This window comes from Microtus pennsylvanicus, chromosome 21 (assembly GCF_037038515.1).
Source record: "Microtus pennsylvanicus isolate mMicPen1 chromosome 21, mMicPen1.hap1, whole genome shotgun sequence".
Taxonomy (NCBI): domain Eukaryota; kingdom Metazoa; phylum Chordata; class Mammalia; order Rodentia; family Cricetidae; genus Microtus; species Microtus pennsylvanicus.
In genome coordinates this window covers 1,400,505-1,427,672 of record NC_134599.1, presented here as the reverse complement: position 1 = coordinate 1,427,672, position 27,168 = coordinate 1,400,505, and the positions used below count along the sequence as shown (strand labels likewise).

At 51.6% G+C, this 27,168-nt stretch overlaps 2 protein-coding genes across 9 annotated transcripts; both read right to left on the bottom strand.

The window, feature by feature from the left end:
* Positions 1–1,665: 1,665 nt before the first annotated feature.
* Positions 1,666–18,425, bottom strand: Znf775 (zinc finger protein 775). 5 transcript variants are annotated; one of them, XM_075955120.1, is made up of 4 exons: positions 18,335–18,404; positions 14,098–14,132; positions 10,036–10,117; positions 1,666–3,961 (listed from the first exon to the last, which is right to left on the bottom strand). In XM_075955120.1, exons 3-4 carry the CDS (start codon positions 10,064–10,066, stop codon positions 2,367–2,369), a joined length of 1,626 nt encoding a protein of 541 aa, XP_075811235.1. In that variant the 5' UTR covers positions 10,067–10,117; positions 14,098–14,132; positions 18,335–18,404; the 3' UTR covers positions 1,666–2,366. The 5 variants fall into 5 exon arrangements, with proteins under 5 accessions (XP_075811235.1, XP_075811236.1, XP_075811237.1 ...); XM_075955122.1 differs by lacking the exon at positions 18,335–18,404 and adding an exon at positions 16,002–16,046 and having other exon boundaries at positions 2,326–3,961; XM_075955123.1 differs by lacking the exon at positions 18,335–18,404 and adding an exon at positions 15,388–15,444 and having other exon boundaries at positions 2,326–3,961.
* A 3,024-nt stretch (positions 18,426–21,449) lies between these two features.
* On the bottom strand, positions 21,450–26,656 carry Repin1 (replication initiator 1). 4 transcript variants are annotated; one of them, XM_075955108.1, is made up of 3 exons: positions 26,373–26,656; positions 25,455–25,646; positions 21,450–24,257 (listed from the first exon to the last, which is right to left on the bottom strand). In XM_075955108.1, the coding sequence occupies exons 2-3, from the start codon at positions 25,603–25,605 to the stop codon at positions 22,600–22,602; spliced, it is 1,809 nt and encodes a 602-aa protein (XP_075811223.1). In that variant the 5' UTR covers positions 25,606–25,646; positions 26,373–26,656; the 3' UTR covers positions 21,450–22,599. The 4 variants fall into 4 exon arrangements, with proteins under 4 accessions (XP_075811223.1, XP_075811222.1, XP_075811224.1 ...); XM_075955107.1 differs by having other exon boundaries at positions 21,450–24,254; positions 26,373–26,470; XM_075955109.1 differs by lacking the exon at positions 25,455–25,646 and having other exon boundaries at positions 26,373–26,596.
* Between the last annotated feature and the right edge of the window lie 512 nt (positions 26,657–27,168).

Genomic DNA, 27,168 nt, shown 5'->3' with positions numbered 1-27,168 from the left:
ACAAAGGAAGAATCAGAACTGAAGTTGGCAGTGCTGTGCTATCCTTAGAGCAGACAACAGTGGAGACAACAGGCCTGAGGCTGACAGAAGGCCAGGACCGGCCTTCTGCAGAACACGAGCTGGTGGACAAGTCCAACACCAACCCCCTTTCCCTCATGTCAGATGGCAATGCCACTGCTTGCCTACATCACTGACCGCAGATGATTAGAGGAAATCCTGAGTAAGAAAGTCTTGTTAACAAGGTCAGGGCTGGAAACCATATGCTCAAGAGTGGAGCACACAGACTATGACAAATTGTCCAGCATATTAAAAGGATTCCCCAGGAAGTCCTTCAGCAAGGGCAGAGGCCATGTTCTACTCATCTAGCACAAGACCTGGTGCACAGATCCATTAAGGAACCAATGCTTTGCAACCTGGTCGATGAGCACACAAATCAGTAAGTTAGCCCTCGGGGGGATTTGACCCTGTGAGACTCCGTCACCCAGGAAAAGTGAACAGGAATTCACACACACAGGCTACAATTGGCCTCATTAACCCAAGTGTACTCACACTCCACTGTGAATGAAATTTAATCACAGGTCATTGGTGGGAACGAATCCATTCTGGTGAAGAACTGAGCATATCTCATCTCTTCAGTATCTGCCTGCACCACTTTTGGCCACTTGATTCTACAGGGAGCAGGTATTTCCGCAGGGCTACCCTGAGGGCAATGGCTCTCCAGCCCAAATTGGTAGTGCCCTAGGGTGCCTTTCTGGAGTAGGTAAGCTTTTCAGGCTAAATTCAGGATTTGCTAGATGACAAAGAAGAAGCAAGGAAGGATTAGGTTCTGGTACTATGCAGGACACTGAACATCTCCTGAGAAGGAAGGGCAGAGCAGGCTGGATAGGAAAAAGGGGGGTATTAGAGGGAGGCAGGGGAGGAGCTACTGCCAGTGTGGGTCAGAGGGGATGGCAGAAAGTGCTGCAGGATTGGCGTCCTGTTGGTCCTCAGAACGGCACACCTCACCCAGTGCAGGCCTTCACCCAGTTTAGGATCAAATAATTTGACCAAGAAAGAGCAGGCCAGGCTTAACACTAAGCTCCCTTGCCTCTGCTTCTCAGTAGAAGTACATTGGCTGCAAGGATCTTGTGCGTCCTCTACAGCCTTACATGGCCTTCTGTGATGCTACAGCCAAAGCATCCCCAAAATAAAAAGGTTAAACTACTCTCCCTAGAGCAGTGGCCTAAAGCCAGGCTGAACTCAACACTGCTTGGCATCTCCAGGAAGATGCAGGCCCAGGAGGCCAGCAAGTGTAGTTCTCCCTTCTCCAGAACTGTCCTGGGCCCCATTCTTTCTACTTCTAAACCATCCAGCCCCAGTGCCCATCTTCAGGGAGGAATACATCCAAGGATACAGCCTGAGCTGGAGCCCTGGCTGCTGTCGGCACCAGGACATCAGTCACCCTGCTTTACAGGGGCAGGAGAGGTGACCTCAGAGGGACAGAGTGGGGCACAGAGGATCAGCATATGGGGAGAGAGAGTGGGAGACAGAAAACTACCCTCCAGCCTGGGCAGCAGGTAGGAGGAGGGCACATATGAATGGCAACCCCACCAATACCCTCGGAGTCCTAGGTGCACACATATCTGGTCTCCGCTAGGTTGATGCAGAAAGGACAGCGACACCACGTGGAATATTTAGTCCTTCATTTTTCTCCAACACCATTATAGGCGAGGACCCATGTCAGTCACAGACACCTGCACACCTAGAACACACGGCCCACTCTTGCACAGCGACTTTCCCAGGCAACCAAGCTTGGCTGAGACCATGTGCCCGTACCCAACCCTTAATCATCACATACATTATCAGTTCAATGGCCAGGTCTGCCACACCTAGCACCATGAGAGAGACCATCAAATCATCCAGCGTGGTACAGGTGGCACTGTCCTTGGTGCTGGGGAAATAGTTACTCCTCCTAGCCAAATCGGAGTCTGTGACCCTCTTCCCACAGGGACCACCCCTCTAACCATCTTGTAGCTATGTGACAGGACAGTGCTACCGATGATCAGTTCCAGGCCATTTCCCACAGGAGGTTTTCCTAGGGCTCTTCACTAGGTGCCTAAGGCTGGGGGTCAGTTCTAAATGCTAATGAACACATTCCCATCAGACTCAGCTTTGAACCTCACCTCCTCCCCCAATAGGCACTTCTCAGGCTTCCTTGAGATGTTTCTGGAATACCATCCTCAGATCTCAGAACCTTGGGGAGCTTTTCAATAGGATCTAACTTGAAGGGCATCAAGAGTCAGCATTCCCGGCCCTCCTGTTCCCCGCGACATCCTGTAAGCACACATTCTACCGCCTGCCGCCATCAACTACACAGGTGGCGCACACTACAGCTCTTCTTCCTCCTCTGGGCCAGGGTGTGGGGCCTGAGCTCCGCGATGCACACGCTGGTGCTTGAGTAGATGCTGCTTTTGACGGAATCCACGACCGCAGGCAGTGCACAGGTAGGGTCTCTCACCAGTGTGGTTGCGCCGGTGTCGTGTGAGGTTGGGTTTCTGGCTGAAACAGCGTCCGCAGTCTGGGCACGCATAGGGCCGCTCACCGGTGTGAATGCGCTGGTGGATGGTGAGCGCTGACCACCATGAGAAACTCTTGCCGCACTCGTTACAGATGAACTGGCGCTGCTCATTGGGTGCAGCCTGGGTCTCGCACTCCTGACCACACAGCACTTCCTTGGCATCCTGAGTACCCTGGGTCTTCAGAGTCACACTTGGGGCAATCTCAGCTTGTGACTCTGAACCAGGCACGCCACTCTGGACTGCAGATTGCGACCGTAGCAGCTCTGTAGCGGCATGCACACGCTGGTGCGCCCGCAGTGCCGCACGGCTGGGGCAGCTCTGTCCACAGCTGGTACACCTCGTGGCCTGGGCACCAGGCAGGTGCGTGCGCAAGTGCTTGAGCAGGTGCTGCTTCTGACGGAAGCTGCGGCCACAGTGCGAGCATGGGTGTGGCCGCTCGCCTGTGTGGTTGCGCAGGTGCCTCGTGAGGTTGGGCTTCTGGCTAAAGCGGCGGCCGCATTCAGGGCACGCATAGGGCCTCTCGCCTGTGTGGATGCGCTGATGGATATTCAGCGATGACCACCATGTGAAGCTCTTGCCACACTCATTGCAGATGAACTGGCGTTGCTCATTGGGACCTAAGCGGTGGTGAGCTGCTGTCCGTACCCTGTGCTGGCCCCACCAGCCCTGGCAGAGCCCCAGCCAGAGCCACTCAGGGCATCTGCGTGGGGATCCAGGGCGCAGGCGGCAGGCCCGGCGGCGTGCCGCAGCATACTGGAGCATCTCATGCAAGCTGACATGGGCACCCAGGTGGTCCCGGGCATGCGCTCGCAGATGGATGCGGAGGCCCACTTGGTGCCTGAAGCAGCGCTTGCATTCTGGACACGAGTGGGTGGTGGGCCGAGAGTGAGTCTTCTGGTGCTTGAGCAGGTGCTGCTTCTGACTGAAGCGTCTTGTGCACTCTGGACAGCAGAAGGGCCTCTCACCAGTGTGGTGACGCTGGTGGCGCTCCAGGTTGGGCTTCTGGCTAAAACTCTTTCCACATTTGCTGCAGAGGTAAGGCTTCTCGCCCGTGTGTGTGCGCTGGTGGATCTTCAAGGATGACCACCAGGTGAACCTTTTCCCACAATCCATACACACGAAATGACCCCCACCCGCAGAAAGTGCAGGGCTCAGAGGGCCTGGAGCTGTCCCCGGAACTCGAGCAGCCAGCCGGGCTTCCTGCTCAGGGGGTGGGGCCCACCAAGCACCCCCAATTTCCTCCTGTGACCCCATAGCCCGCCGCCCCATAGTCTGGCATGGTGGGAGGCCACTCTGCGGCTGAAATATGTTTTCCTTGTCCTTCTCCGGAAGTGCAGCCTGAGATACCACAGTCTGCAGCGGCCACTCTGGCTTCTCCTGCTTGATCCCTGCCAGCCCATCTCCTGCAGAGGAAAAGGGAAAAGTCAGAAGACATGATTGTGGGGTTCAAGGAGCCTAGTGAGGAAGATGTCGAGGAAGGGTAGGGGCAGTTTAACAGTGGAGGCAAATAGCTTTAAATGTAGGGAGGAAGATGGGAAGAAAGAATGGGGTAGGGGAAGACAAGGATCCGATGTGGGCAGGGAGAGTGTGAAGAGAGGAGAAAGCCCACAGGAGAGCACAGACAAGTGCAGGACTAGCTTGCCAAGGTTGTGGAGTCCCTCGTGAACAAACTGTCCTTACTTCTCTACCCAATGCCCAGCAGATGCAGAGATATAAAAGAACCCAGGCTGTGGAGGCCCAAAACTGTGATCCTATTTCCTTCCTGACAGATGGTCAGGATGTGCAAACACACTTTTTTGTTCCTTCTTTTGTAAAATAAGGTTAGGTTACCTGGGGAGTGGATGCCTTCAGGATAGTTGGTCTAGGCTGGCTTCACTGCCTAAACAACAGAATACTAATGACTTGATTTCTCAGTGTTGAAGCAATTAACTGTTCAAGCTGTCCTTTGTATCATGTTTATCATGTTAAAGAAGTCTTTTGTTGCCTTCTTCCCCCTTTAGTATTGGAGTATAAAAACAAATGGAAAGGAATTTCAGGATTCACTGGAAGATCCTCCTGGTACTATTCTATGGTTTCTGCTTCATTATTTTTCACATGTCTTCGTATCCTTTACTTATATTTATCAATCCCTGGTAAGAGGTGTTTTTGTTGAGTCTGGTCCCCAACACCAGACAGTGATGCTTCCTGACCCAGGAGGAAAGAAGATCGCCAATGTTCAAAATTTCAATTTAAAAAAATGTTAATAGAACCTTCATCTGGCGATGGATGGAGATAGAGACAGAAACCCACACTGGAGCATCGGACTGAGCTCCCAAAGTCCCAATGAAGAACAGAAGGAAGGAGAGCATGAGCAAGGAAGTCAGGACCACGAGGGGTGCACCCACCCACTGAGACAGTGGGGCTGATCTATTGGGAGCTCACCAAGGCCAGCCGGACTGGGACTGAAAAAGCATGGGATAAAACCGGACTCTCTGAACATGGCGGACAATGAGGGCTGATGAGAAGCCAAAGACAATGGCACTGGGTTTTGATCCTACTTCATGTTCTGGCTTTGTGGGAGCCTAGCCAGTATGGATGCTCACCTTCCTAGGCATGGACGGAGGGGGGAGGACCTTGGACTTTCCACAGGGCAGGGAACCCTGACTGCTCTTCGGACTGGAGAGGGAGGGGGAGAGGAGTGGGGGGAGGAGGAGAAGAGTGGGAGGAGGGGGAGGGAAATGGGAGGCTGGGAGGAGACGGGAATTTTTTTTTCTTTCAATAAAAAAAAATTTTTAAAAAATGTTCAATTTTTAAAAAGTGACTCTGTGAGGGGCGGGGCAGTTCAATGTGGAGGTCCGAGGAAGGCTCTGTGGAATCGGTCTTCCCCTTCCACCTTCAGGTAGGTTTAGAGAGGTTGAAATTGAGTTGGGCTGCCAGGCTTGCTAAGAGCACCGCCTGCCTTGTAAGAGCTCTGCCTGCCCCATAACGCATCTCCTGTCCAGTAGAGAGCATCACCTGCCCTGTAAGAGCACCACCTGTCCCCAAAGAGCATCACCTATTGAGTCATCTCACCAGGCTAAAACTTACTATTCTCTTCCTAGGAGAATTGACACCAGGACTTTTCCAGGCAAAGGCATGCCCAGTGCTCGGTGGTTAGGGCTAACACACCCTTAGTTGTCAACCCTTTGTCTCCAATGGCAGGGTCCCTGCTTTAATACAGCACCCAAGAGCAGGAACAACCCACTGGAAGGGCCTCCATCTTTCTCTCACAAAAAAAAAAAAAAGAATGAGGAGGTAGGCCCCAAGGCTCAGCATGGAAAAAGGTATTCCATGCCCTTTTAGGAAAGGTAATCCACCAGGACAGTGGTTCTCAACCTTCCCAGTGCCGCGACCCTTTAATGCAGTTCCTCATGCTGTGCTGACCCCCAACCATACATCATTTTTGTTGCTACTTCATTACTGTAATTCTGCTTTGACTATGAATCATTATGTAAATATCTGATATGCAGGACATCTGATATGAGACCCCCGTGAAAGGGATCAACCCTCAAAGGGATCACAACTCACAGTTTGAGAACCACTACATTAGAGCTTAGGGAAACAGCTCCCAGCCTACACCTTACATCCAGGCTCCCAGCGGTAAGAAGCCATGGTGAAGACACCTTTGGAAAGGGCAGAGTATAGCTGTGATTCACCTATATGAAAATCAAATCTGGTGAAACTATCTGTGAATTAGATCACAGCCCGTCACAGAGGCAGGAGTTCTGAGATCCTGTCAGTGATCTCCCTTGATGTGGGGGTCCTGGTCACAAAGGTGAGCTGTTTTGTAAGAATTTATGTAATTTGTAACATGTGCACCTTTCTGTGTGTGTTATGTTTCAGTAAGAAGCTCACAACCAATAAGAAGGAGGCAGTATGAAATTGTCATGAGTCAGGAAGATTTGCAAACAATAGATTTCAGCATCAGCACAGAGACACATTCAAAGAAGTAGAAAGAAGGCACTAATAAAGTTAAAAAACAAAGACTCACAGAAGTACAAAAGGGTTCCAAAAATACTAAAATATTGTATATAAAGTTAAAAAACAAAGACTCACAGAAGTACAAAAGGGTTCCAAAAATACTAAAATATTGTATATAGCCTTTATATCACTGAATTTGTAAACATAAAGTAAATAATATTATAAGAAAATATAAATTAAAATGAATTCAAGAGCAGGTTCAAGGGGATGGAGAGATGGCTCAGTGGTTAAGAGCACTGTTGCTCTTCCAGAGGACCAAGGTTCTGCTCCCAGTGCCCACAAGGTGGCCCATAATCAACCTGCAATGACGCCCTCTTCTGGCCTCTATGGGTACCTCATGCACAGACACATGCAGACAAAACAAGCATGCACATAAAAATGGCCTAGCAGTGTACTCCTTTAACCCCAACACTTGGTAGGCAGAAGCAGACAGAGCTCTGTGAGTTTGAGGTTAGTCTCGCCTACATAGTAAGTTCCAGGACAACCAGGACTACATAAGCTACCTAAAGAGACCCTGTTTTAAAACAACAACAACAAAAAAGTAAAAATAAAAACACATTTTAAATAAGAACAGGTTTTAAAAACTGACTATATAAATGCTTATAAGGAACTATTGTGAAAGCTGAATTCTAGCTCGGTCGGGTTATAAACAACATAGCTGTATCAACACCGTCTATAAAAAACTCAAAGGGAGGTTGAGAGCTGTCTCAGCACCTAAGAGCATGCGCTGCTCGGGACTCAGTTCCCGGGAGGGAGCTCACAACCAGCTCTAACTCTAGCTCTGGGGATCTGATGCTCCCTTCTGGCGTCTGTGGGAACCTCCACATTGTGTGTCACACACTCACAGACACACACAGCACTCAAAAATGAAAAATGTCTTTTTTAAGAAAGGACTAGTACCAGCTCTGGAACTATTCAGTAACTGGGGAGGAAGAAGGAAGGAGGGAAGGAGAGAAGAGGGAGGAAGACAGAGGAGGAGAGGAGAGAATGAGGGACAGGGAGCAGTAGATACCACAAGCATGCAAAGATGGGAGTAGGCAGGTTTACTGCTGTGGTTTACGCTCCTCAGACACAAACGTTTGCAAAGCAAGCTCAGCATAATGAGAGCTATTATAGCCTTGCTGGGATTTTTTTCCCCCAGAAAAGTAAGGATATAATTCTTGATGTTAACTTATTAAAAGTAAAGTATCAGCTGGGGTTGCAGAGTGCTTGCCTGGCATTAATGATTCCCCAGCATTAGAAAAAAAAAGTATTCCTTATACCATTCTCAAAAGATACAGAAAGTCATATAAAAAAAAATAAACACCATTTCAGGAGGAGGGAAGGAAGACATCAGCAAACTAGGAATATAAAGACATTCAAGATGACAAAAGATGCATATTAAAATTACAAGCTTCCTATTCAACAGCAAAGGAGTGAAGACAATACTAAGAACAAATTAAGGATACCCATTATCACTGATACTATTTAACCTTGAAGACTCAACCAATGGATAGAAAACACAAAAATACTGCAAAGAGGAAAGAAAACCTCTCCTGCGCTTATGATTATTAACTTGGGGGTGTGCCAGAGAACCCACCAACAAACTGAGATACTATGGTGCTGTGAGAACGCCAGGCACAAAGGCTTACAAGATCAATCACTTTTACATGATAAATTAGCTGTGAGAGCCTTAGGAAGCATGCTGAAAGAAAACCACTAGACTTCACTGAAGACAAAGGTCTTAGTGCCAACTGTCTTTCTGTGGTGGTTTGAATGGGAATGGCTTCCAGAGGGGGCATATATTTGAATACTTGGTCCCCAGTTAGTAGAAGGAAGGGTGACCTTGTTGGAGGAGGTGTGTCAATGGGGGCAGGCTTTGAGGTTTCAGAAGACTTGCACCATTCCCAATGCACTCGCCAACCCCCTCTTGGTCTCTCTCTCTCTCTCTCTCTCTCTCTCTCTCTCTGCCCTCAGCTGTTCCTTCACTCCGCCATTATGGAGTCTAACTCTGAAATCATAAGCCAAATTAAATGATTTTCCTTAATGCTGCCCTGGTCATGGTATTTTATCACAGAAACAGGGATGTAACTAAGACATTTTCTTTCAGGAGAAATACAATAGATTCCTGGTGCACAGTGTTAATAAAAATCAGCTCTATTGGGAGCGTGGGGACCATGGGAGAGGGTAGAAGGGGACAGGGGAGGAAAGAAAAATGTATAGCTCAATAAAAACAATAAAGGAAATCAGCTCTAAGTAAATTTTGGTCTTCGCTATGCTTGGACATGAGAATTCATTTGAATAATTCATGCTTAAGAAGGAAAGCAGTAGCTGGGCCGTGGTGGTGCACACCTTTATTCCCAGCACTCAGGAAACAGAGACAGGCTTGTGAGTTTGTGGCCAGGCTGGTCCTACAGACGGAGTTTCAGGACAGCCAGGACTGTTACACAGAAACCCTATCTCGAAAATAATGACTTCAAGTATACATTGGCAGGAATGGGGTATTCAAGTGTAATGAGTTTAATTAATTATAGGACTGTCCCCTGACCTGCACTGAAATCTGGGCAAAGGAAGTATTTAGTGCAAGAATCTACCCTGGCAGTGAGTCTGAGGTTTATTCAGTGAGAAGAGATCACTCTCCCTGATTGACACCATATCTATTAAAATAACCCAGAGGCCCCATGTTTGATGCCTTATCTAGTTAAACTAGCCTTGACATCCAACCACAAAGACAACCATGGACAGAGCTCTTCTCCAAGCACCTGCTGAACAGAATAGAGGAAAATGGACCCAGCACAGACCCCTGCAGATCCTCGGCTGAGGAAGGGAGTGTGCTTGAACTCCAGCCTGTCCAGAGGTACATTCCTCTGGGCTCAAGTGTGGTAAAAGTCTCTGGCCTACAGGTAGTATTCCCCATTCTTATAGCAAAACAATGCTCTCTGTTGCCGTGACAGGACTGTTACCAAGAGCTGCGAGGGCCACTGGCAGGTGGGGGCTGCTGCAGCCCTGCAGAGAGCTCCTATCAAGAGCACAAGACCGGGCAGGAAAATGTTCCACTCCAGGAAGCATTTGCCTGGGAAATCCCCAGACTTGCTGTGTTTGTCATCATAACAGCCACAATGATGAAGACCCTGAACTCCGATGACCCTGGATCCCTTATAGTCGGATTGACGGTCAATGAACAGTAGCTTCTTAGCCAACCGCCCAAGCCAGAGAGCTTATTCTCTGAGTCTGATCAGCCAAGTGTCCTCAAGCCCCAGTCCCAGCACTGAAAAGCACACCCCACTTTTTACCCAGGCTGCTGTGCGTCTATGGATCTGGCTTTGCCTTTTCTGTGCTCCCAGGATTACTGCCTTTTGTTTTATTCTTCGGATGACCATCAAAGTCCTGGTTCCCACCCTGAATTCTACATTCTAGAAGATACCAGTTAAGGGCAGCAACTTCTATTTGGCTCCCAGGAGAACAAGGGGTCTGGGAGAGGGAGGCTGACTTCTCTTACCTGAGCCACTGCCAGCCAGGCCGCTCTCCATCCCTGCAGGCCTCCCTCTGCAACAGTGCTGGGGAGGTCTCAGCCCTGCCACCTGAGACAAGATGGAAGAAAAGAGAAAGAAGGGCCAATGGCACACGGTCAAACCCATTTTCCCAGTCCTCTCCCATCTCACAGCCCAGGCTTCTCAGAATCCCACCCACTCCCTCAGGGGACATGTGCAGACGCAAAGGTAAGAGGGCACAGTTCTCATTTATGAAGAGGAAACTGGGCCCGAGAGAGGCCTTGATGTGCCCAGAGACACAGAGACTAAACAGCGGAACTGGGTATGAACTCCCTAACTCCCTCACCGAGGCCTCATGTGAGGGGTACGACCCCTGAGGTATCTCAGGTAAGGTTGGGTTATCTTCACTAGAAAACCAACTCTGGGCCCTAGAGACAAGCCCCCTGCCCCACCTTCCTGAGTCTGCTCTGGGGGTGCTTACCCAGGCTAGAAATCAAGAGCCCTGACTAGAAATGCAGAGCCCAGATGCAAGGCAGGGGAGGGGGCACCTGGAGAAGCTGAGTGCTTGGCCAGCATGTGCAAGACCTGGAGTTCAATTCCTATTTCCTAGGTCAATGGGACACTCTTCCAATACCCCTGAACAATGACATCTCACAGTCACTGTTGCTGCCACCACCACCAAGAACGTGCTAGATCACCGCTCCCTAGTTCATAATCAAGCATTCACAAATCTTATTTTTTAAAAAGATTTATTTATTATGTATAAAGTATTCTGCCTACATGTGTACCTGCAGGCCAGAAGAGGGCACCAGATCTCATTACAGATGGCTGTGAGCCACCATGTGCTTGCTGGGAATTGAACTCAGAACCTTTGGAGAAGCAGCCAGAGCTCTTAACCTCTGAGCCACCTCTCCAGCCCCATCAATCTTATTTTATGATCATCATTTGAACATTAGCTGCTTCCCTTTATACCTGGGGTCTGGCTTGAGACCAGGCTTTGACCCCCTCTGCCCTGCTCATCACTACAGTCTCTGCCTCTCTCACCCCTGCTTCCTCCTTCTACTAGGTGGTACCTTACCAGAGTGGCCGGCTCACCCTGGGACCTCAGTGTACAAGCCTGACCCCCATCCGTCACCTTTCTTTTCCATTTCCCTGTATTTAAGAGTGTGAGGCAATGTCTCGTGTACGCCAGAGTGGCCTCGCTTGCCACGCACTCAAGGATGACCTTCAGTTCACGACTTTCTGCCATGCCTGCCTTTCTAGGCGGTGCTAGGGCTAGAACTCACGGCTTCCAGGATGGATGCATTCACTGGACGAACTGAGCTACCTCCCTAGCTCACCTCCAACACTTTCTATCACCTCACAGCATCTTTACTGGTCTGTGTATTCCCAGGTCTGCTGCCTGGCTTTGTGCTGTGGCTCACAGGTGATCTCATGCTATCCACCACATTGGTGTGACTGTCGCTCCTAAGGGGGCGTCCAGCTTCACCTGACACAACCACAGACTCTGTGGCTAGCTGCTCAATAGAAATTCAAGGCTTGTTTCATGCTAGCCCCGATAGGAACTTCTTGGTACTTTTGATTGGGTTATCTTCACTAGAAAACCAACTCGGCCCTAGAGACCAGCCCTCAATTTGATGTCTCCCCCTCCCCTTCCTGAGTCTGCTCTGGGGGTGCTTACCCAGGCTAGAAATCAAGAGCGCTGACTAGAAATACAGACCCCAGATGCAAGGGGTGTGGGGGGGGGGAGACACCTCCTTTTAGTTGCTAAGCTCTGACTCTGTCCTCTCTAAACAAATGTAAATATTTTCAAAACTAAATAAGCCTCTTGCCAGCTTGACAACCCACTGTCTTCCTCAAGGGTTTGGGAGCCGCCCATTGGAGACAGGAAACAGGCAGGTAGCCCAGAGGCCTCTCTCCTCGGAAAACTGGGTGCCTCCCTCCAGCAGGCTGGCACCTGGCAGCAAACCTTTTTTTCTGTCATAAAAATATGATGCTTATTTTTAATTTGGATAAGGGCAATTATCTAACAGATAGTCACCCCCCAACAACCAGGTGGACTCATGAGTTACATGTGACATGCGACATTTTCCTGCCTAACGACCAGCAGAGTTTTGTTGTGAGAACATGCTTCTTCCTGGGTTACATCTGGGCCAGTGTTATCATCCTTACTAATATTAATTCAATGAAAAAGTAAACCTTTCTCTTTTGCCCCTGTGCCCTCTTCTGTGGAGGCAGCCAGTCTTATTTGTGGTTCTGATTCTCCAGGGGGTCTGGGACACACTCCCACTCCCGCTATGTTTTCTCACAGACACTGAAACCCACTGGTGGCAGAGGAGAGAGTAGCAAGCAGCTGAAGGCAAGCCCTACCTTAAGGGACATCTGGGGACTTGAGCTCCCTCTTGCCCACCACCCAGTACCCCTAGGTCCCTCTATCTGTGTGTGAGTTTCTGCACCCCACACCTTGGGAACCACCTCAAGAAACCTAGAGGACCGAAACAGAAAAGTCACCCGGCCATGAGACTCAACTGAGAGACAGAGCTAGAGGGTCGGGACTCAGCCTACACACGTGAGAGGCCCTAGACCACCTGGTCAGAGCACACGTCACCCACTCTGGCTTCTAAGAACTGATTTAAGAAATGGCTTTGATTCCTGGTAACCCAGCCTGAGCACCGCCGTAACATGTCTGTTCAGGCCACACCAGGCAGAAGAGCAACTCCTCTGGGGTCCCAGCAGGAACAGACCAGGGAGCAGAGGAAGGAGACCCACACAGGCCCAAGGAGATGAGGAGAGAAATGAGACGGGAGGACAGAAAAGGCAGAGACACGTGGAGGCATGATGGACTTCCATATGCTCAGGTGCTCCATGTGTGAAGAGCACACACCCGGAGAGCCAATCCCAGGGCAGACCCTACACATGGACACTCCCCTCAGTGCCCCGCCCCCATGCTCTAAGGGTCTCTCATTCCATCTGTCATTCTGCCATGCCATGAACATTGTCCCTCCTCATAAACCACCTGACACACCAGTCAGCTGACAAGAGACACACCCAAGTGAGCAGGTTTTCCACCTATACACCCTAACAGGACATAGGCACAAGGGGCAGGTGCAACCTTACACACACACACACACACACACACACACACACACACACACACACTACTTCCTATATAGTCTCAAGAGACAGGAAGAGAGGCTGGTCTACCACAGGGCCCTGAACCTTGACTCTGGGTTCCTTCCATCACCCGTAAGAACTCTGAGGACAGAGCATACACAAGATAAGGCCCCCGGTCACCCCGATCTTCCTGTGGCCTGCTGGAACTTAGAGACCCACACTGGGTCAGGTTGCAGTTTGGATATGAACTCCCCTGACCAGAAGCCCCAAACCATCAGCTGCTCTGCCAACTATAGAAACACAAAGAGGGAACTGTGGCCCGCAGCAGGTGGTGAGGGCTGGGACAGGGGATATAATCAGGGGACTTTGGTGTCAGCACAGATCGCAGTGCATGGGGAAGAGAAGTGGAAATGAGGGACAAGCAACTCAGAGATCTGTTCAGGTCCCCCGGGCTCACCCCTGCCCAGGAATGGAGGTGAGAAGTGAACGGCACTTCATATCTCCTTTGTCACCAGCAAAGCAGGACTTCCCATGACAAGAGCCCGGCCACTGGGTTTTCTTAGTGCAGGGGTCCCACAAGGTCCTAATGCTGTTGAGCTCTCCTCCTTCCCAGGAGACCCAGGCAGGAAGTAGCCTGCCTCGGGGCCCTCCCCACATGGCCATTCCCTCTATCCCACTTCCCTTTCTGGCAAACACATCTTTGCTAGCATTCGCTGACCCTGCCTGTCCTCAAGGCACCCCAGCAGGGGCATCATCCTTCTGTCCTCAGGGCACCCCAGCAGGGACATCATCCTTCTGCTTGCTTTCCCTGCCTCCAGCCTCACCAGGGAGCTGCCAGAGAGCTGGGACAGCATCTACACGGGGATAATGGAGAGCAACATCTGTCCCTCTGTGCCAAGGAGGCTCTTAGATCTCCCCGTGGGGAGAGAATGTGCATCCCCCAAACCCACACAGACCTGAGGGTGGAGGAAGGGGCGTCCGTGACAGTGACCTGCGGAAGAAAGATGAGGTGGTGAGCAGGGACAAGGAGAACGCCACTAGCTGCTGAGCATCCGCTATCACACATTCAGCAAGCAAAGCCCACATCATCCTTTAGCTCAGGTCATGTAAATGCTGGCACCATGATGAATGAGGGGGAGGGGCTTGCCCCCACTGGAGAACTTTCCATAACTATGTAGCCTCGAAGAGAAGGTACAAGACTTATCTGAGGGAGAAGACAACTCTAAACTCCCTCATTTTCAGGAATTTGGCTTCTATGCCCCAATGTGGTTATTTAAATTCAAAGGAGTTGAAAAGATGGCTCATAGGTTAAGAACACTGGCTGCCCTTACAGAGGACCAGAGTTCAATTCCCAGTGCCTACATGGCAGCTCACACCTGTCTGCAATTTCAGTTCCAGGGGATCTGGCACCCTCACACAGACATACATGCAAGCAAAACACTAATGCCCATAAAATAAAAATAAATCATTAAAAGATACAACAACAAGCATCCTCAAATTTAAATAAATTAATGGTGTGGGAGAATGGTCTGTATTCTGTCAATTATATTTTAAATAAATGCTGATTGGCCAGTAGCCAGGCAGGAAGTATAGGTGGGACAACCAGAGAGGAAGTAGAAGTGGGTCAAAGAGAACAGGAGAATTCTGGGAAGGAGGAAGCCCATTCCTCAGCAGTCCTGAACAGCCATAGAAGAAGCAAGATGTGACTGCCTCACTGAAAAAGACTAACATAGACAAGAATACTGGGCTAATATAAGTTATAAGAGCTAATAAGAAGCCTGAGCTAATGGGCCAATCAGTTTATAGTTAATGTGGACCTCTGTGTGATTTCTTTGGGACTTAATGACTGCGGGAGCCAGTAAGGACAGAAAACCTCAGACAACAAGTTAACTTTTAAAATTCAGTTTCTCAATCATATTGGTCACATATAAGTATTCAAAGGCCACATGTGGTTACCCCACAGTGACTGACAGCCAAGGCCACTGCTGTATTGCTGGGGGTGAACAAAAGAGGCTCCATACACACTGAGTGATTGGATAATTAAGTTGAAGACTTAGAAGTGGTTACTCCTCTGTCCCCAGTCCTTTGTCAGTAACAACAAATTTACTCTGCTTCTGAATGGATTTCAGTCAAACATGACCAAAGGCCAACAGGAAGCTGAGAAACATAACCAACTGCACGCGCAAGCCATACCTCCTACTCAAACCAGTTCAGCAAACAGAAATGCAAAGATGCAGAATGGATACCTGCCACATTGCACAGTGGCCGCTGCACCCAGTGTGCTTTCCAGATCCAGTTAGCAATGGCCAACCTCACCAGGTGCAGTACAAAAGACATTTTGAGAGAACAAAGAATCACGTGACATTTAATATAGTACACTGTCATAACTGTTATATTGTGTCATTTATTGACCTTATCCTCTCTTTGTGTCTAATCTGTAAATTAAACTGGCAGATGTACATGCTGGAAAAGACTGGTACAGCCCAGTATTAGCTGTAACCTCAAACATGCACTGGAGTCAGGTGACACAGCAGCATGTCCTTCACATGCTGGAGGGCTGGAGGACTGTACATGTAGGCACAGGAAAGTGTCTTCCAACAGGCATAGGGGCTGGGGAGGTGCCTGGGTAGTTAGGAGCACTTGCTGCTCTTTCAGAGGATTAGTCTCCCAGCGCCCACATGGCTGGCAAGGTGAGTAACTCTGGTTCCAGGAGATCTGACTCCCTCTGCTGGTCTGCCTGCATATATGTGGTGCATAGACATACACACAGGCAAAGCACCCAGACACATAAAGTAAAATTAAGTCTTTCAAAAACAAATGCATATCCAACAGCATGCAAGCATGCCCGTGTGAAGCGCACCAACACAAACTGCTACACAGCAGAAATGCAGGCAGTCTTCTCAAAGTGGAATGCAGTAGGACATTCATGTGATCCGAACTTTCACTAAACAGGAGCCCGCGGAGTTGAAGGCCAGCCTAAGCTATATATAAAGTTCAACACTAGCCTGGGTTACACGAAACCCTACCTTCTAAAAAAAAGTCTTTGACTATCCAGAGCCTTATTAACACACCTATTTGCTCCAAGAAACAGAACTTAGGGAGGCAGAAAACCCCGAGTAGAAGCCCTGTGTAGCCTTATGAAACATAAAGACTAAATTAGGCCCAGCAGCCAATGCATTGTGAGATCCTTCAGGGCCCAGCCCATACAGAACCAGCAGGCCATTCCCCTTTATCAACTTTGGATGAGCTGAGTTACCCCAAGTCTAAATCATCAACTCAAGTTTCTCTCTTGAGCCCACACCCAAGTCTAGCGAAGTTTTTCCAGGCCTCCACATCACACCTAGAATAGGAATCAGGAACCCATCCTGGGCTATCTGTCACCAATTCTGAGTCCAGGTCTTACTGTTTCTCAGCTAAATGACTTCAAAAAAAAAAATGTCAGTGAGATCACTCAGTGCATCGGTTATCAACTCCTGGGTTGACTAAGACCATCAGAAAACACAGATATTTACATTGCATAACAGTAGCAAAATTAGTTATGAAGTAGCAACTTCAAAACATTTTATGATTGGGGTCACCACCACATGAGGAACTGTATTAAATAAAGGGCCGCAGCATCAGGACTAACATGAGGAACTGTATTAAATAAAGGGCCGCAGCATCAGCACCAACATGAGGAACTGTATTAAAGGGTGGCAGTCCTAGGGAGGCTGAGAGCACTGGCTTAGTGGGTAAAGGATTTGACATGCAAACCTGTTTACCTAAGTTTGATGCCCAGAACCCATGTGATCCACATGGAAGAGTGTGAGAACCAACTCCCCCAAACTGTGACACCTCTCCCTCCCTCCTTCCCTCCCTTCCCCCCCCCCACCTCTCACACACACACAATCAATAAAATCCTAAAGTCTTACTGATTTCTTGGTCCCTCGAATTCACCTGTCACCCAGAAGCCACTGCAATTTGGACGTTTTACTCCCCTAACATATTTCAAGGGCTCCCTGGCACCTGAAGATCTAGACAAAATGTCGCGGCAAGGCCACTCAAAGTTTAGTCTCTGGTTCCCTACCCCATTGTCCCATACATCTTACCACCCAATGCCCAGATTTGCTGTGCCCTCACCCACCTGCACACCTCCAACCTGTCTTGCAGTGACCTTGCCCATATCCCTTCCCAGCCCAAATCAGGGCCGCTGTGCCAGAGACAGACACCGTTTAGAGATGCAAAGCTACTGTTTATGTCACCCAAATGAGTACCAGGGTGACTGTCATTAGTGACTCTCTGTTATTAACAGAAGATCAAACGCATCCTAATACAGGCTTCCTGAACTGCAGCACACAGTCCAGGCCCCAGCCTTGTAGACCACTACAAAACACGGTTTTGAGGGCACATTTAAATAAAGGTCGGCCCACAACTGATTGGCAGAAGCACAGAATCATGGAACCTTGGAACCGACAGGACGCAAATGCTATGGAATGTTTTCATGTTATTGCTCCACACGGGCTAAGAAACAAAACCGAACAAACAAAAATGCGGAGCCTGGAATGTCACTTGTCTCCAACCTTAGGTGACCACACCCAGCTTCCACTGCAACTGGAGACAATTCTGGGCTCGAGGTCACCCAACACCACACCCACTGAAGCTGCTGCAGCAATTTTACTTGAAGGGTGTCTCGGGAACTACCCTCTCCCCGAAAATGCGCACTGTAACTTCTGTGTGTTTTTCTTTCTCGCGTATTCTCCACCTCCATCCTCATCCCGGCTCATGGAACCGCTCACTTAGGGATCACCTACTCTGATTCTTTCTGTAGCCAACAATGAGGTTTCTGTCTCCAGAAGCGCGTCTACGCGGGGAAGTGGGGTGGGGGCAGACACAGAGAACTCAGAACAACCAGAGGGGCCATGCGTTGGCGACTCTCTGCTCTCCTACCCCTTGACCTCGCTGCCCTGGCCTGCCGCCCTCCCTGCCAGCCTCAGATCTCTCCCGGCAGCGCTGGGCAGGGTGCTGGTGGTGCAAAAAGTTGGGGCCTGGAGCTGAGGTGCGCGCGGGATTCGGGGCACCTCAAGGCCCCGGACTCATCCTTCCTCTGCAGTCCGGGACAGCGGAGCTGCGGCCGGGCGCTGGTGCATCCCTGCACCGCCCCTCCCAGCCCGGAAAGCACAGGGACTCGGGGGAGGGGGCCTGGGAAATAAATACCTTTGACTTTGTGGCTAAGGTTAACGGGAGCTGTTACCCAAGGGGTGACTTGGGCACCGGGCTCCAGGCCACGGCCAGTCCCAGGTCAGACGGGGCGGGCAGGCGTGCGTGATTGGCTGTCTGCTGTGCACCGCCCCATCTGAGGATTGGCTGTGCGGCTCAGATGACACTCCCGGTCCTATCGGAGCAGCCCGTGGGGCGGCCCCTTTGTTCTCCGGAGCCAATAGCCAGGGTCTGACCTTGCCGGCGGACGAGCGTCTCTGAGCTGTGAACCTGTGTGCTGAGCGCTGGGAATGGGAACGATTTTTCTCCGGCTCCCTGTGCTGGGCGACATTACCTCGTTACTGCTCCCTGTCCACCGGGTGCCTCGGATCCGCCCGCCTTTGCGAGCTCTGCCTCCCACATAAGCGCGTGTTGACGTCTGAATTCGTAACATAGGTGCGGAGTCCGGCAGTAGCTAGTATTTTTGAGGTGCCACTGGTATCCGTGCTGTGAAGTCATCGCGGACCACATAGAAACCACCACTCTTAGGAACCCTCTCGAGAGTATGTCCACTTTAATGTGGTCCTTTTTCTTTACTCCCTGAAAGCTATGTTCAGGTGGCACTGCACACAACCGCACATTTTACATTACAGGGCTCTTGTACCTCGCCCTCAGCAGACCAGAGTCATGATAAATGATGTTTGGCGATGTCTGGAAGTGGCTTTGGAAATGGTTGTTCTAGCTGAGGAAACAGGTCTGAAGATATTACCTTACAGCACCTAGTTTCACTGCACATCAGGGTTCAGTTGTGTGAACTGTCTTCAAACTGCTAACCGGGTCCAGACTGCCACGGAAGGCCACTGTTTCCCAAACACCTCCAGGAAAGCATTTTCATCTCCACCCCCTTCCGGCCATCTGAAGGGAATTCCTCCCGCTCCTGTCTTGAGTTGGGTCCCAGCTGGGTAAATCCTCTCACTCCTGCCTCAGGAATCACAGTGGGGTCAACTGGAGAGAAGGTGCATCCTTGAAGGTGCATCTGGAACCAAGATGGATGGCTCCCTGCGACCCCTACCATGGGACCAGTCCGCAGCTGATTCATCTGGGCTTGCTATAGGCCCAGCAGCTGTCCAGCTCTTAAGCATCATGGAAACTGAGGCGGACTTTCTACCATTATCCCACTAACTTCACATGCAGTCACCACAAAAGAGAATCCTGTTTCTGGACTTTGACCTATGCCTGTGAAATAGATGGATAATTTTCCACCTGCTTAGGTAACTTTCTGGATTTTCATTCCTACCTCTCAGAGCAGCATTCTGGTTCCCGATCTTGCACCAGCTAGTGTGGTCCTGGAACAGCAAGCAGTTCCACTCTAGAGAGACAGACTCTCCAGACTGGCATTCCAGGACCACGGCTGTTTCAGGGGTGGAAAGATGGGAGCAAATCTGCGAGTGTTTCCCACAGGCCAAAGCAAGGCAGCTGAAAATGCCCAAACAGATGGCTGGGAGAAAACCCTGCAAACTTCAGGTATGGAGAGAGGGACCAGGAAGGATATTTAAAACACAGTAGAGACGCTGCACATGGTGATGCTTGTTTGGAATCCTAATTCTCGGGAGGGAAAGTTCAGAGGATCAGAAGTTGAAGGCCAGCCACCTACATGGGTGGAATTATGTCAGATTCTGTCTTTTTTTTTAAAAAAAATGTGTTTTGATGCACACATGGGAGAGTCTGCATTATAAAATCATAAAATCTGTGTGTGGGGTGTGTTTGAAGGTCAGAGGATCACATTAGTTATCTTCCGGTACCTCCCACCTTTGTTAAGACAGGGTCTGTGATTAGCCTTGAACTTCATCAAGTTGTCTAGGCTGAGTTGAGCAGCAAGACAGCAGGATCTCACTACCTGTGGGATCACAACTGTGAGCCACCATACACAGCTTTCCACATGGTCTCTGGGACACAAACTCCAATTCTCATGCTTACAAGGCATGTGTTCTACAAACTGAGCCATCTCCCCAATCTCAGTATGTTATAACCAAAAGTAGTGTATTAAATTTATTTATTTATTTATCTATCTATTTATGTTTCGTGTGTAGTGATAGTCAAGAATGAAAAGGGGAGTTGGGGAGATGACTGACCAGTTAAGAGCACTTTCTGCTCTTACAAAAGACTTGGGTTTGGTTCCTAGAATTCACATGGTGGCTCACATCCATCTATAATTCCAGGTCCAGGGGGTCTAATGCCATCTTCTGGTTTAATCCCCATGAGTACCAGGCATACATCAAAGCAAACACATACAGACATACATCTTGAAGAGAAAAGGGGACAGGGGCAGACTGACGGGAGTCTCAGTCAGTCTCTAGTAATCAGCATTAACGGGTCGTGTGCAAGGGTGTGCATGAATTTATTGCAAGCATCCTGGGAAGCCTATCAGGTAGAACTTCTCAGCAAAGTTCATTCACAAAAAAAGAGTTCATTCTTATGCAGCACTCAGTGTAGGGACTGATGCAGAGATGACAGGCAAGAGGCCATTGGTGTCCAACAAGAACAGTACTCAGCTGTGTGTGAAGCTACCAATGATGGACCTGCAGCTGGCCAACCGGCGAGGCCCTACCAGGCAAATCAAACTAGCCCTTCTCCCCTCTGAGAACCTACTGACTCTGAGCTGACCCCAGAGAAGGCTGAGATCATGTCTGTGTGTATCTGTAATCAGGGTTGGGGGATGTAGGCTGAAAGCTATCTTTGCTGCTCAGAACACCTCTTTTCCCATAGACCCCTTTTTTCATGACAATGACCCTGGACAAAGCTGCAGATGTAACCAAAGCACGTAAGGTTCGCCACCCTTCAAATGAAGCTCTCAGAGATGTGACATGAAGGCTGACGTTGGAAGAAAAACAATAACTGTCTTGGGTCCAATTTTAAGACTTTGATTCCAAAATAAGCATCCTGTTCTCCAGTGCTTTTGCCAGTCTTCTGAATCTGCTCACGCTCAAGTGTGGCTAGCTCTGCCTCCAGCGAGGACTGGAGGAGAGTATAGGGTACTCAGCTGCTGTCAAAGCCCCCAGCCTGACTTCAGGAAACAAGAGTGATATGCCTTCCCATCACCATGAATCCCACAGAAAGGAACACGGACAGCTACTAGTTCTAAAACCAATTCTTTATTCTCTAGTTTTAAAAGGAGGGTAAATGGTTGTTGTTTCGATCCACAGAACAAAACAAGATCCAGTAGGCAGAAATTATAGGAAAACAGAATCCAATCATTCTAAGTAAGGATTTTAACAATTAGAATCGCCCTACAGTAGACCCAGGTGCATGGTGGAGGCTGGCATCCACACCTGGAAATCTGCCCAGGACCTTCCCTGCACCAGTGGACTATTCTTTCCACAACTCCTGATGCTCTAGCAAGAGTTGGGGAGAGTCAGGTAAGCCCTGTACCGGGGAGAGAGGGCAGATAAAGCCAGGCGGGTGAAGGAGTAAATAGATGTCCTGGGAGGATAACCTGCAAGAAGTAGATGGAATTTCCAACCGTGGGTGGGGCCTCTCCACATCTGGTACCTACGCAGGAGGCATTGTGGAAGGATACTGAGAGGGAGGGGGAGGGGGAGAGGGAGAGGGAGAGAAGGGGAGAGGGAGAGGGAGAAAGAGAAAAAGAGGGGGAGAGGGAGAGAGGGGAAGAAGAGGAAGGAAGGAAGGAGAAAGAAAGAAAGAAAGAAAGAAAGAAAGAAAGAAAGAAAGAAAGAAAGAAAGAAAGAAAGAAAGGAGCAAGCTCAGCTTCACCTCTCCTGCTGTCTAACAAGGCCAGCAGGTTCACCAAGGTGTATCCAGCTGGCCCACTTTCCCTGCCCCAGGATTCATTTACTAATGACTATACCACACCGACTTCCAAAAAACTGACCTGAAGTAACTCATAGTAAAGACTGGGACTTTAAGGCGTTAACACCAGAGGATGGAGTGGCTCCCTTCCGCTGGTGGCTCCTCTAGCAGAGGACTCCAAGGGTAGATGGAGCTGCTATTGCTACTTTTCCAGGGTACAGGGTAGTCTGATTGACCCTTAGAAAAACCAGATGGGGGCCGGCTAGCTCAAAGCCAGGTCCCTGCATACTAAAATGGATTCCCTGACCACTTAGGGAAACTCCCTTCCTAAACAGAGCCCAGATCACTCTGCTTCTTCTATCCCTCTGGCATCCCCACCTGTCCCTCCAGTAGCGTCAATGTAGGCACCCCCACAGGGCCCACTGGCACACTGTTGCCAAAGACATCCAGGCCTGTTTCCCTCGGCCTACGGCCCCTTAGGCATCGTGCTTCTTCTGGTGCATCAAGAGTCGATCCTCATCGTCAAAGGTCTGCCCACAGATAGCACAGCAGAAGGCGCCATCCCGGATGTGGCTCTTTCGGTGTGTGATAAGGTTGGACTTCTGGCTGAAGCTGCGGTCACAGTCGGGGCAGGCGTAAGGCCGCTCACCGGTGTGGATACGCCGGTGCGACACCAGGTTGGACTTTTGACTGAAGGCTTTGCCACAATCTGGACACACGTAGGGCTTCTCGCCAGTGTGGATGCGCCGGTGTGCAGCCAGGTAGGGCTTGTGGCGGAAAGCCTTGCCACAGTCGGGACACACGAAGGGCCTCTCTGGCGCATGGTCGCGCCGATGGGCTGCCAGGTGGCTGCCCTGTGAGAAGCGGCGCCCACACTCCTCGCAGGCAAAAGGCCGCTCACCCGAGTGCACGCGCGAGTGAGCCACCAGGTGCGTCTTCTTGCCAAAGTTCTTGCCGCACTCAGGGCAGGTGAAGGGCCGCTCTCCTGTGTGCTGTCGCTGGTGCAGCCTCAGGAAGCGCTCGAGGCGGAAGCTGCGGCCACAGTCGGCGCAGCTGTACATGGGCACAGATGCCTCGGCCGGGGTCCGCGGAGACCCCAGAGCCCCCATTGCAGGTTGCACCATGGGCTCCGTTGAAATCTGAGGACTTCCAATGCCGGGGGCAGCCTGCGCCGAGATCTCCAAACGCTTGTGGATTTTGCTGTGGGACAATAGGTTGGGTTTGTGGCGGAAACGGCGGCCACACTCGGTGCACGGATAAGGCTTCTCGCCGGTGTGTATGCGCCGGTGCGAAGTTAGGTAGGGCTTGTTGGTGAAGCGCTTCCCGCACTCCGGACACTGGTGTGGTCGCTCGCCAGTGTGCACGCGGCGGTGGGCAATCAGGTTGGGCTTGTGGCGGAAGCGCTTGCCGCAGCAGGCACACTGGAAGGGGCGGTCCACGGCATCTCCACCGGGCCTGGGGGCAGTCACAGCAGGACGGCCCCGAGGCCGGGGACCCAGAGCCTTGACAGCTGCCTCCTCCAGGGCCTCGGCCACATGCACCCGCTTGTGAACAACCAACTGGTCCCACTGGGCAAAGCTCCAACCACAGTTGCCACATATGAAGGGCCTGGCCTCAGGGGCAGGGGCATGGCACCTCCGCAGATGAGCTCGAAGCTGCTTTTGTCGCCAGAAACGTCTGTCGCATTCGGGACAAGTGATGGGCCGTTTTGCAGCTGAGTGAGCCCGCAGGTGCAGTACCAGGGCTACCCAGCCTCGGAAGCTATGCCCACAGAGGTGGCAAGTGAAACCCAGATCAGGGACGGCAGAGGCATGAACCTGAAGGTGCAGCGCTAAGAAGGGGGCGTGGCGAAAGCGCTGGTTGCACTCTTGGCAGGACAGCGGCAGCCGCGCCTGGCACCGCCGAGTGTGAAGCCACTGGGCTAACCAGCCCGGGAAGCTCCTGCGACAGTGGGCACAGCGATGGGCCTTGCCTGGGGCTTGGCCTCCTGGCTGAGCTACTGACTTGCCCTGGTGCCTCAACCCTCTGTTGGGCTGGGAGGACTCCTGGGAGGGCCCAGAAAGGAGCCTGGGCTGGGCTGGGCCCATGGCCATGGTGCCCCTGCAGCGCCGTTCCAGCATCGGTTCTTCCTCTGCTGAGGGTGGAAAATCACAGTCACTGCAGGAACTAAGCCCAGTTTCTCCCTTCTAACCCCAAGGAAGAAGAAAGCTTCCCTCTAGGAACTGCTAGCACCATTCTAGTCTATATATTGGTCTTTGAGTTTCTAAATAACATTTCAAAGAATCTTCTTTTTTTTCTATCGTTATTGCCCTGGAAACTTCCAGAGGGAGGCATGCTGACACTCCTGGGGTTCTCACATGGTATCTAGCCTAGTGTCAGGAAGGACTTACAGAAATATTCTTCATCTCCCTACTGTGCCTGGGCTATTGCGTGACAACCACTTCCTTCTGCCACATCAGAGCTCCCTGCTTGACACATGAAGCAAGTGTGGCACTTCAAATGGTGGGAGTACTTGCCTGAGGTGACAATGTCAATCATTAGCAGACCCAGGCCGGGGGACAGGTCTTGTGAACCCTCAGGCCAGTGTGTTCCTCTTAGCATGGAGGTGTGCAAACATCTCAAAAACCATCTGACTAAAGCCTTGAGGAAGGTACTTTCAGCTCCCCCACCACACACACCTCAGCTTTGAGCCTGGAGGGCAAGTGGGAACAGCACTTCTTCAGAACAGAAAGAGAGCAAGGTGCCTCTCCTAGCACAGACTAATGCCAGGCCACCACCTGTCCAGACGGCCCACATTTGTCCTGTCAGCCCTTGTCACCCACACCTAAGCAATTGCGATTGGGACACTGGGGGAAGGAAAGTGCTTCTCAATCCAAGGAACACCCACAGTTTGCTGCGCAGGCAGTAGGGGGAATCCCTGGCTCAGCATCTCCTAGGGGTGCTAGGGATTGTTGGGGTAAGGAAAGAGGAGGGAAGACGAGATTGTGATCTCAGTCCCTTGCCTGGTCCTGCCCAAACCTGGCCAAGGGCTGCCCCATGTTCAGCTATACCACAGGAGGGGAGCCCAGATTCCTGAGAGCCTCCTACACAGAGTGAGTTCTGGAGTGGCAGTGAGACTCCCCAGGGACCTTCCATGTCTGCTCACAGGATCTGTCCAGGCACAACCTCCTGAATCTCTTCTGGGGGACTACCCACCCCCACTGGCTGAACCCAGGGACTCCATGATACAGAATGGATTCCTTGACCACTAAGCTCCTGTCCTGCCATCAAGGGAGACCTGGGCACTGGAGTTGGGGGTTGGTATGAGGACACACGAAAGGCCAAACTCTACCCTGGAGACTGCAGAGCTGGGGATGAGGCTTTTTCCAGCTCCTTCTGGGGATGTTCCTGGGGATACTTCTGCAGCGCCTACTTCCGCCCACACTCCGGTAGCCCCCGGATGTCAGAGAAAACTGGAGCAATAAAGACATCCCTATCCCCATGGCAGAGCTCAGACCTCTAACTGCAGAGAGGTCAGCCTTACCTGGGGAAGGGAGAGAAAACCTATGTGAGGCTCTGCGCTCTGCCAGGGGCGCTTTGTGTGGTCACCTAGTCCAACCCCCATTCAAAGCCACAGGCTTCAGCCTTAAGCTCCACACCTCGGTCTGGCAGAATGCCCTAACGGACACGGGACTAAAGCATGGATATGGCCCTTCACTAGGAAGCACAGTGCTGCCTTTGGGGGCCACCTCATCGCCAAGTAGGGTCACAGAAGAATTCTTGATCTGTGGCAAAGATCTTCCTCGGTAGCCAAGGGCCGACCTAGGCAGGAACTCTGGAATCCCTGCCGGCTCCCCTTCCCCCCACTCTTCTCGCAACAGAAATTCCAGGCCTGTTTCCCCGAAGGTCTTCGCAGGGTGCGACAGTGTGCCCAGGACCCGGCCGGGATCCCCTTGGGGATCTAGGACAGCCTCGGGTGGCAGTAGGCCCACACCCCTCTTTTGTATTGGTGCGTGTCCTCTGTCCTCGTTCGTTGGCACGCTGGACCGGCTGCTACGAGGGGAGCGGGCCATCTCGGGTCCCACGCACAGCGCAGCCCGCGGAGCCTGTGCGCAGGTGCGCTCGCCCTGCGCCGCAGCACTCCGCCCCCCCACACACACACCGCGCGCGCGCGAACCCCACAACTGCACACACTCACGGTCACGCGCCCCGCAGGTGGAGCTGCCCCCGCGCGCCCTCGGTGGCCCCCGCGCCCCTGCTCGGGCCATACCTTTCCCGTGTGCCCTGCGGGGACGCGGCGCCCATCCATGAAGCCCCAGGCCGGCCTCTGCGGCCCGCTCCCCACCCCGCCGTGGCGACAGCGGCAGGTTCGAGTTCACAACTGCCAGGCCCGTCCCCAACCTCCCCCCTCCGGGTTCCCAGCGCCACGTGACTACAGGAGCTGCGGAGGGTCAGTCTCGGCTAGGCGGCCGCGGCCTGGGGGCGGGGCGGGCCAGGTCACCCGCACTTCTCTCCGGCTTGGGCGCACGGCCGGGGTGGGCCCCCGGCTCCGTTGCCATGGCAGCCACCAGCTCGAATTTTGGCACCGGCCGGTGCTCCAGTTTCTCAACACAGTGTCTCTGCAAAGGACGCTCGCCCCTGGCTGGGCCACCTCGTGGCCAGGCTGTGGTCACTGCATCTGACCCACCTGCACTGGCTTTTTAAAGACTCAGAGCCTCAGAGCCTGAGAGAACTGGTCCGGGCGCCGACGGCTCCCCTGGCGTCGAGCCCGGAGCTTTGCCCAGGCCGCTCCAGCTTGGGGCTGCTGCGGGGCACCGGCTCACCAGGGCCGCAGAGTGCACCCCGCACGCACCTGGACGGAGAATGAATGGCCCGCGACTGTGAACTCTACAAAGCCCTCTATTCCCACAACTAAGATCCGGAGTTGCCCGCGCTCTAGAGCTGCAGGCGAGGCCCAGGTGGCTGTTAGCACAAGTGGGTCATTTACACTTGGAAACGCACGGCAGCCAGTGTGGCGTCTGCGGGGGCAGGTGCAAGCCTGTGCTGATGACTCATCCACTAGCAGG

Excerpts from the sequence above, each read along its gene's own strand:
- Znf775 (XM_075955121.1), bottom strand. The coding sequence starts at position 10,066 with ATGGAGAGCGGCCTGGCTGGCAGTGGCTCAG. Across the intron at positions 3,962-10,035 it reads CCTGGCTGGCAGTGGCTCAG|GAGATGGGCTGGCAGGGATC; the intron begins GTAAGAGAAGTC and ends TTTCCTCTGCAG.
- Repin1 (XM_075955108.1), bottom strand. The coding sequence starts at position 25,605 with ATGGGGATAGGGATGTCTTTATTGCTCCAGTTTTCTCTGACATCCGGG. Across the intron at positions 24,258-25,454 it reads CCAGCTCTGCAGTCTCCAGG|CAGAGGAAGAACCGATGCTG; the intron begins GTAGAGTTTGGC and ends TTCCACCCTCAG.